This window comes from Empidonax traillii, unplaced genomic scaffold (assembly GCF_003031625.1).
Source record: "Empidonax traillii isolate 1590-97213 ecotype Southwest subspecies unplaced genomic scaffold, ASM303162v1 scaffold24:size2376012, whole genome shotgun sequence".
NCBI lineage: Eukaryota > Metazoa > Chordata > Aves > Passeriformes > Tyrannidae > Empidonax > Empidonax traillii.
Window position 1 is genome coordinate 1,521,128 of NW_020955217.1, and position 10,534 is coordinate 1,531,661.

General features: G+C 41.5%; 1 protein-coding gene across 9 annotated transcripts in view; it reads right to left on the reverse strand.

The window, feature by feature from the left end:
- The window catches only part of ARID1B (AT-rich interaction domain 1B), a 325,355-nt gene that overhangs the window by 50,950 nt on the left and 263,871 nt on the right, over positions 1 to 10,534 (reverse strand). For all 9 annotated transcript variants that reach the window (XM_027905010.1, XM_027905001.1, XM_027905021.1 and 6 more), the window contains one exon: positions 7,925 to 8,252. In XM_027905010.1, the coding sequence (XP_027760811.1) occupies positions 7,925 to 8,252 (328 nt within the window). The remainder of the gene's footprint in view (positions 1 to 7,924; positions 8,253 to 10,534) is intronic.

The following is a 10,534-nucleotide window of genomic DNA, read 5'->3' on the forward strand; positions in this document are numbered from 1 at the left end:
CATAAGTCCCATTAAAAAGATGGCTATTTCACTGTTTTGTTTTGCCTTTCTTTCTTTTTCCCCCCTCAGTCAGTTCTGTGATTTAAACTAGGTCTTCTGACGGATAGTGTGAAAATTCAGTTTTCTCATCTGAAACGTTTCTTGTCATCCAAGAAATTACTCAATCTAAGGTCCTCCCTTATTCTTTAACTTTATACAATAACAATTAATGAACTACTGCATTCTTAATGTCCTAAAGATCACATGTTAGAGTACAGAATCTCTATGTAACATCCAACCCTGAGGCAGAATGTTAATAAACCACACAGAGTTGTACATTGCAATTTTGTTTCAAAATAATTATTATTTCTACAGAGGGCAATGACTCTCCTAAACAATCAAATCAAGCCAAAAATAATCTTGACACAATAATAATCGAATCAGAAGTATCTCTGGGGTAAGTAAAAATTCTCATGCATGACTAAAGATCACCCTTCTTTCCCAACACACTCCTGCTTTCACAGTTTAAGAATGGTTATTCTCCGAAGGTGGAAAGGAGTAGACTCTTGAGGTCTGTGGTTAATCTCTAATGGCATGAACAGCATACAGCAGTCTACTTGATTGATGAGTAACCAAAAAAGAAAAAAATGCCTCCCCAAATCACTGGTTGCCTGAAAGAGCTCTGCAGCATGGTGACAACCAGGGCTCCAAAATGATGGATTTACCTTTTAGTAAAACAAAATTCCAGATAAAAATATATTTCTCTTAGTCTCCCACAAGAAATGGGTTTGGTTAGCTCAGCATGTAGTTTCTTCCAATCCTTACATGATTTTATCAGTAATTTTGAGCTGATCCATAAAATGCATCTCAATTTAAATAAAATAATCACAAAAGATTTCTAGCTTTCCCCTTACTGTAATAAAAACATATAAGCTGAGCTGTTCTTCCCTGCTCCTAACACACTGCAGAAAAAAGCCATACATGGTTCTGCTTTGAAAAGTAAAACATGAGAAAAGGAAATGCCCTTTCAAAAAAAGAAGTAATTAATAAGTCAACTTGATACGAATGACTGTTTCTCATGAAGAGGGAAGATGCATGGGTCCTTTAAGAGAGAAATATGTCAATACACTGGTTAATAGCTCCCTCAGAAATTACAGTTAGAGTAAGCATTAGTATTTGGCCTTTCTAACCCCTCAAATCACACAGAAACCTGGTGTGGAGAGAAAATATTCCAGCCATTACTGAATCGCTACCAGCCTCAGGTGGAGCAAGCACAGTAGCTCCTTGGGCTTCACAGAGACATTCTGCAGTCATTTAGGCCAAGAAGCGATGCCACTTCACCCTCCTGAAACTACACGAGGACTTTACTTTGGAAGCCAAGTGTGGTTTCAGGGACTGAAACTTACTGCCTGGATATTCAAACAGCACTAATCAAAAGCAAAGTGGCACTCATTGCAGGGTGGTGTGGTCTGTCAGGATGCCTAAAGGAAATCTGGGAATATTAGGAGGAGTTGAGCAGACCCCTCTGACTAGACAGCTTGAGACTGGAGAACTGTGAATGGCCTGAATTTGAACAGGAGTATCTCCTTCCATGTGACCGAATGTGAAATAAAAGACCCGTCAGAAAGAGCCTTTCTGCTAGGGGCTTATTTCAAAGGCCACAGATAACATACGGTACTGGCTCCAATTATGGCTACCAGTCCTATCTTAGCCTAGTTTACTTTGGGGATTTCACAGCTGGCAGCCTTTCATCTAGAAGTAGCCTGGTTTGAATAAGCAAAGAAACTTGAATGAGTACTTAACCTTCCTGCACTCCACCGAACTTCCCAGCAGAGAAGAACAGCACCTCCGAGCTTAAGGGGAAAAGGGAAAACAATGGAAAATATATACTCTCTCCAGGGATTAAAGACGGTAAGTTTTACTGGAGTGTTCAAGACTTCCTGCTACAAAACTGCAGCTTTCAAAATCACAATTAGAATTTTAAACCCAAGTTTCAAGAGCAAAAGGGCCAGATTGGAAAGTACTACATAGAAACTGACAGGCTCTAGAATGTAAAACACCTAAAAATGTTCTGGGTTTTATTTATATTATTATTCTTTTTAAAAAATTTATTCCCCATTTCCGCCTCGTTCTTTTCCCTTTTGGCATTTTAATGCACCATGTCCATTACTGTATTTCCTCACCAGTACCTTCTAGTCCATCAGCAGTGCTGCATAACCTTGCTGCTGGAGAAAATAATACAGAAAAAGTGCTTTGCTGGCACCAGCAACACAGAATATGAATTATACATACATAGCAGGAGAGGAATGCTAATGGAAGGTTAGTCTGCCTGTATGTGTGCAAGGGTGCATGTGCATGTATATACACACACACAGTATAAAGAAGACATCTAGAATGTGCTTTTTAAACTAATTTACACTAATTGTGTTTATCTGTCCAACACAAATTCTCTAGTATCAGTGTAGTTTTTCTAGATCAGTTTTATGGCTGATTAAGAATTTACATAAATTATTCTGACCACACTACAATGAGGCTGTAGTATCTAACCAACTGGTAAGCAATTTAGAACCAGAACCACATCCTAGAATGCTTAAAATTATGGCAAAGCAATGCAATATCATACATTACTGTAGAGACTGAACACCACTTCTCAGGTGGCATGGGGATCAGTGGACGATAACGTAAATATCCACCTTAATTTAGCAACCCAGTGGGAAGGATTTAAAATGGCCAGTGGTTGCAAATAGCTAAGCTGGTTGCCTATTCCTCAGTTTAATAAACTACTACGTCTAAATCATCTCCTCTAAAATCAGCGACACTGAATTCTAAATTCATTCAATCTATAAAAAGAATTGCTTTAATTTACAAAATTGCAACATGCAATCCTGAGAATCTTATTAAGGTACATTGAAGTTAAAGAGACTGCCTTCAAAGACAGGATTGCACCTCATGTAGGCACATCAAAACTCATTTTATTGTAATTAGTTCAGGCATTGATAACTGCAGTTGCACCAGCAAAAAGCTCATTTCAGCATCCAGCTGGATGCGCATTTTACAGCCAGCTAGCACTGAATCACATCTTCTAAGGCCACACTGCTAACAGCACATATGCCAGCTATTTTGCAATAGGTCTTTACCTCTCCATATACTACAGTCACACTTCCAAATGCTAAGAAGACGTACTCAGAATGACACTCATCGCTAGCATGAGAGATGCTGAAAATGATGGTGACAAGCATCTGGCTCTGAAAACATCTGTTGACTTCAGGTGTCAACCTAATAATCAATTTTCAAAAGTCTGTACTGGGCATTTGCTATGGGAAACAAAAGCTCACAGACAGTGCACACACAGTCCTTGAAAAGTTTCAAGCTGGGCATCCACAAAGTGAGAAACTCAAAATTGGCTGGTACTAGAAGATACTGGCTAAATTTGCTGCCTTTGACATCAACAGGGAAAACTATCTCATTTGCTTAAAACGGTTTGTTTTTACTGAAGGCTTACTGTGTTGTGGGTTTGTACAAGCAGAAATATTTTTCTATCCCTATAAATACATGCACTGCTGCTCTAAGAATCACAGTGTGATAAAAGACTTCATCTTTTGGAGCCACCTGGTTCTTGAAAGCCTCCACTAGGTTCTAGTCTCCAGCAGCAGGACCACCATTGGGGTCTCAGTCAAATCAGCCTAAGTTATGAAGAGTGTTTTCTTCCATGGATATGTTAGGTCTTCAGCATCTAGTCCTAACTACTCAATGGTTCTGCTGAGACTAAGATAAACATAAGATAAAAGCAGGAAGACACTGCTTTGCAGTTTCTTTATATTGTCTTCCTGAAAATAAAGTGAATTACTACATAGGGTCTTTGAGAGTTATTTAACATTGCCTGCTGTAAACTGTTACCCAGAGCAAGTTTAAACACCCTGGGTAGCATGGAACAATGAAGAGGTTCAGTGAAGAGGTCTTAAAAATAGCCTTCTTTAGTCTGACAAGCTCAGTATCATTTGGGAAACACTGGCCTGCCTGCACAAGACAGACTGGCACATCACAAGATTTTAGGTTACAAGGAAGGTATTATGTAGCTGTAGAAATTAAGCTAAGTTGAACATAAAGCATGCCTCAAGATGAGGTCAAAGGCTAATTCAAATGGTGTAGACCTAGTATCTTCCACAGCCACCACTCTTTTATTTATATGATTTTTATCTTGTCTAATGAAAAGGGTGATGGTCTGCACTAAGGATGATACCTAGCTATAACTGGCTGACACTCAGATCTTGATCATCCGGCCCTGATTAACGAACATTGATTTTGTGCCCCAGTGGAAGTGATTTTATTCTGATGCATGCCATTTAAATTCATTTTACACAGCTGATTAGTGTGGCTCAGTGAGGCAGAGGTAAACCAGCCTTCTTTGTCTAAAATAGACTCCTGAGCTGATAAAGGACAGATCCTGTGGATTAACAGCTGAAGATAAATTTCTCTCCTGTATTGATACTTGGTTACTGAGTCAACGAGTTGACCTTGAAGGGGATCACAACCAACTTGTACAGAAATACTGCTGTGCAACCATGACTCTGACACAACCATTTAATTTTCTTCTTAATTCTACACAGAGGAGTGTGTTTTATAGTAATGAAAATCCAACAGTTTTTGAAGTCCACAGCTAAATCTTATAAACTCAACACATTCAAAAAAAGGTTGCACATTAGCATATAAGAGTGGATGTCTTCCCAGTTAGGAAAGTAGTACGGTGGGAGTGCTCTCCCATTTCACTACTTTTTTGGTTTTTTGAACAGGATAATCAGTAGACTTGTGTTCTAATGTTTTGCTTTTCTTTCCACTTTTTCTATGCGGATAAATGAACGATGTTATTAAGGAAAAACCTAACAAGAGCAGCTACAGAAAACTGGTAATTAAAACTTGTTAATTACCGTGAAGGCAGCAGTTATTTGGGTATTACAGGTTTCCTACAGAGGCAACAACTGAAATAACATGATGGCAGGGAAGTCCATAAAGCTCAAATCTCAGGTAAAGATGGACTTGGTTGTGAGAGAGCAACAGGCTGGGAACCAGTGTAGATACTTTCTCCCAGCTCTGTAATTTATGATATGGTTAGAGAAATCACAGTGTGAAGGACTGGTGAGAAAAGTGTCGCTGCATTTCAGCCAAACGGTTTGCAAGGAATACTTAGTGCTCTTAAAAACTGTTCTAGTGACTAACTGAAATTTTTCAAACACATGCATGCTCAACTACAATGTAATAAAACTTCCCTGAAAATCCCATTAAGAAACCCTGTAATCACTCCTGCACTACAACACCTACCAGAGAGGGATCATACTCTGGCGGTTGCAGTTCACTGCCTAGGCAGCAGTGACAATACCAGTGAGTCCAGAACATGTGGTTGCACAGCACGGGTGCGAGACAAAAACACCAACAAGGAGAGAAAGATGACGGCCTGAGTCAGGGGGAGGAGACATCTAATTCCTTCTCAGTGATGAGGTTCTTTATTTCCCTTTCAGGAACAAGGGAATGGAGCCATGCCAAAAGCCATGCAGATGTGTGTGTGACATGCAGGTTTTCACTGACTTGTCATAGTGGCATTAGTAAAAAACAAAAAAATAAAAACCCCTCTACAATGCAAGTATTTCTGTATCTTTCAGTGATCTTTATATTCCTTCAGCACCCAGATGGTATGTTTATAAACATTAAAAAAAGTGCCAAGGTCCCACAGCAACTCCAGTTTACACTGCTACCTACCCGTACTGGTCGGGCTGGTGCACCAAGGGAGCCTGAGTGCTGCCATAGTTGGGGTGCTGTGAAGAAAACATGGGCTATCCACCAGCCCCTGACTGGCAGGGAACAGCAGGTGACCTAATATGTGGTGGTCTAAAGCAGAACAGAAGAACAGTCTCTTTGGATTTGCTCTGTATCACAAATCCAAACCATTGTTGAGTACATTCCCTTCGTACGCAGGCCTGGAGGACTTGCAGGAATCGCCAAAAGTCATTACGCTTTCTCCTCTACAGTGGACTTGAGATCAGAGAGTGTGTTTGCAACCCACTGACATCAGAGCAGTGTGACAAGTTGCTTTCAATCTGCAGTTTATAAATAGCCCATTTGCCAGTATTTGCAAAAGAGATTCAGTGACTCCTCAGTCCTTCCACAGGTGCTGGATCACTGGAATTGCCCGTCCGTGATGGGAAGGCTCTGAAATGGCGCAATTTTGTCCAGACAAAGCTAAAAACAAAAAGCTGACTTGGAAGGAAGGTGTGAGATAGGAATGGTAATAATTTAACCTACTTCTTGATCAAACACCACACACTACGCCCAATGTTGTAAGTTGAATCACAACCAAATACTTTCCACTTAACACAAAGTCTTTCCTTGCTGTCAAGACCAACAAATGTGAGCTTTACCTTTCGTTCTGTGATTATACAGAAATCCTGCTCCTGCAGCTGCAGTGATGGCCTATTTATTCCTTCGTGCCTGACCTATCAGCTTATAGCCTAAACCAGACAGACAGAAGCAGACTTCCATAAATCCTACTAGACAGGTCTGTTAAAACAACCAACAGAAGCAAGAGACTGCTGGTTCACAGATATCTGCTGGAGCACGGTCTATTTTAAGGGAGTCTCTTTCTATTTTACTGAACAAGAACATGAAGTACACTAAATTTACTGTTATTGTTTTAAAAGTTTGCTGCTGCTTATCACTAGTAGCCACCTGCCTTCCACGCTTGTAAAACAAGAAAGCAACAAACACAGTTGTTAGCTTCCTATTTCTTGTTTTACATTGCATCTTGAATGATAAATACCTGTATATGTGCATCTGCGCACACATATGCATAAGTGCAAGATGTGTAATACACACACATATAAACATGTTCACCAGAAGAGCCCAACCATCATCATCATCATGGCTGGGCTTCGCCAACGAAGATTCGAGAAAGGCTCTACCCACGCTTGCTACAAGCGCGCTGATGGCTAAAAAGGCCAATGCGAGATAGGCAAGTCCGGTTGCAGAAGAGTCCAACCACCTTTGTGTAATTCTCATATATGATGGAACTTCTTGCAACAGAAAAAGCTAATAAATATGCCTGAAGTTATTTGAGTCCAGAGAAATGTGGAAATTACTTAATCTGAAAAATTTCACAGAAAATATAATTTAATTGCAAGTACTCAGGCATCTTAAGAACAAGCATGGACAGAAAAGTGCCTTTATCGAAATCCACATACAAAGAGCAACACTGCTCAAAGGGAAGACAAGAAGACAGATGATGGCTCCAGTCTCTACAATCTTGTTTCCAGGTTCTCTTTTATGGATGCACAAGGGGCAGGTATCAACTGCAGTTAACTACAGTTTGCTTTTATGTCTCCTTCGGCCTTTCCCCTCCAGCTGTTCTCCTCAGCTTGCCCTCCTCTCCCCCTCCGCATGCCTGCCTACCAACAAGAACATCCTGTAGAAGAGAACCTCCATCAGCACTGCTGCCCAGTATGTGGGCAGTAAATGCATGAGCTGATGGGCAGATTCATAAGCTTCCTTACTCTCTGGCACAGGCAAGCTGTCAAGGACATGTTGGCCCTCTCTTTACTGGAGATAAAAAAAATATAACCAGCGAATCAATTTGAAGTTGCAGAGGTCTTGTTTTTGACTCCCAATGTCACTGCAATCCTGCAGGATTTCCTAAAGCCAGCAGCGCCAAGAACCAAGCTAGAAGTGGCCATCATCTCCATTGTCACAGCTGCTTCTCGGGAGGATAATTCAAACACACAACAACGTGCTTTCCCCTTATGTTTAAGGAAAAGTATTCTTCCCACACACCATCTCCTCCCAGAGATAAGGGCACACCTGGAACATGTATAAATGCATATTCATACACCTATTCAGTGCGATTACTTCAGAAATGACAAACATTCCTACTTATTTAAACTCCTTTCACCTGAAGGCATACCTGCTCTGAGCGGAGTTTGCAGCAGCCTGCATCACTGCAGCAGCTGCCTCCTGTGCCTTACGGTTCACACTTGGCATAGGTGGGCCCATCCCGGGGCCTCCCTGCTGAGGCATGCCAGGAGAATTGGGGGTCATACTGCTCATGTTTCCAGGAAACGGTCTGCTCTGCATCCCAGCTGATGGCATCCGTCCCAGGGGCATGGTACCACAAGGCTGGCTTGGCCCCTGTCCATGCATCTGACTGTTGGCATTTATACCCATGCCAGGTCCTGGGCCACTGTAACTTGTGTTGGGCACACCGCTGTACGTTGGTGGTCTGGAGTAGTTTCCTGAACAAAAAGATAAAAAGCACAGAGAAAAACATTAAAACTTTTGAGCAAATATTTCTGTTTAGGAAGTAAGCAGCTGCAGAACTTATGCATGTGAACTAAAGTGAACCATTCTAGTTTTACCATGAGGACAGATAAGCAGTGTAACAAGCTGCCCAAGGAGGTCACTCAGACTCTCTGCTTTCAAAACCCAGTTGGATAAAGCCAAGAGTAACCTGCTCTGATCCTTTATCTGACCCATTTTGAATAGAGGGTCAGCTAACAACAACTCCTGAGCTCCCTTCCAACCTGAATGACACTACGAATCTGATTTTCAGGTACCCTCAAACATATATGTGTTTCATGTATGTTATGAGGCAACAACAAATACAGAAAAGCACAGCCTCCAGGAGGTCAACAGCACAGCACACAGTACACAACCCTGTTACACAGTAGAGAGAGACATGGCACGTAAGGAGCACATTACGTAAGCTCAAGGGAGAATCTTAACTTTGAAATTTCATGTTCTCATTCCTTTGTCTTTCTGCAATTTCACCAACAAGCTCATTGCTCCTAACTGTTCTGCCCATTTGTGTCAGAGATGATTTGGCATGAGGATGGCTGCTGGGCTCCAAAAAAGATTCCTGCTCCCTCCTGCCCTATCCTGCCTTCCTGGTAAGTTCAGTTTGGCTATGCCAGAAGAAGGGGTGGTAGCCTACAGTGCACCCCCTCTGGGAAAACTAGTATTACATGAGTATCAGCAACAGTACAAAGATGCTAATATAAGCAGGTGCCTTATGAAGGACGGCATGAAAACCTGGCTGACCCCAATCTATGCTGTCACTGGAGTAAGTGCTCCACTTGCAGCAGCTTAACTCATTTGAGTGCTGATTTTCCTGTCATGTTGAAATCTCAAGAAAAGGCAAGTTTACAGTATGCAGTGTTACAGAAACAAACCCAAGCAGCATGAGAAAGAGGAAAAAAAAAAAGGAAAGCTAAAGATATGATAGAAAACTATTTTAGGAAATGGATCACATTGCACTACTTCAGTCATCAGTTTTGACTTGTCTTCATTTCCAGCTCATCCAGAATAGTGGAAACACGACCCATTCCCTCCCTGTGGGATGCCACAGAACAGAGTTTTCTGAATACTCTCAGATATTCCCACGCTCATTCGAAGGCAGAAGCTGTTGGACTCTTCCTCTGAATGTGGATATCAGCCATGTCTCTCCTCAGGCCTCAGCTACCAGGCAGAGGAGCTGGTGGCATGCAACTCTTGTTTATATTTAAAATAAATATATTCATCCATCATTTGAATGTACACATAATTAACTAATATGCTCCTGCTGCTGTGCTTTGGCTAATCTTCCTCTCCTCCCCACCCTGTAACTGACTCACTCTGCTACAAAATATCCTTGGCGAGAAGGCGTGAGACCTACGCTTCCCAAGGAAGTGGAACAACCATTCTCTTCTGTTTTAAAAACCAAGCTTCTGCCTGGGGGTTCTCCCAGAAGGATTCCCAATATGTGGTTCAACAGAGATGAAAGACTCCAGATTCAGCTTTATGCTGGTTTCAGACTGCCCTGTCACTTCTTCTCCTCTTCTAGGCTTGGTCGCTGGCAGCTCACTTTTCTCTGTTCAGCAAGCCACTGCCCCCAGCCAGAGTTTTGGTTGCTGAGACCTGTTTCAGTCATGCTTCTGATCCTACGCATGTGACTGCACACTGAAGGGTTGACTAGTTTCATACTGCTCTGCTATGTGTTACAGGCGTAACATACAACTTGGATGTTGCTCTGGTTTTCCAGCTGCTTTGTGCAAGAAAAATGTAGTGCAGCAAGATGGTGCACTTGTGCACTCAAAGATTGTGCACAGCCAGTTAATGTATCTTATGTACATGTAACAGCACCCAAAGAGAAGCAAATTCCCTCCCTAGACTAGCAGACCTGATAACCATAATCACTGGGAGCTACTGTCAGTCCAATTCACACAAAGCCAATTTGTTTTGTCATTTAGGGTCTACAAAGTACAGTTCAACAGTATGCTTGGAGGAGCAAACACCAATGCCAAACACTATTGCTGTTTTGATGCTATTTTGAATTGGGACAGAAAATCTCTTCTTTCATGCTTTGGCTTTTCCAGTAAAAGCACAACACAGAAAAAACAGTGGAATCTTCTCCATAAAAATATGTGTCTCCGTTAAAATAGCTAAATAGCTAAAATCATTCATCTCCAGGGATACACATCCAAGAGTACAAGGAAGTCATTTTTTCAGTAAGGAAAACAAGCTTCAATGTTTTTTCCGT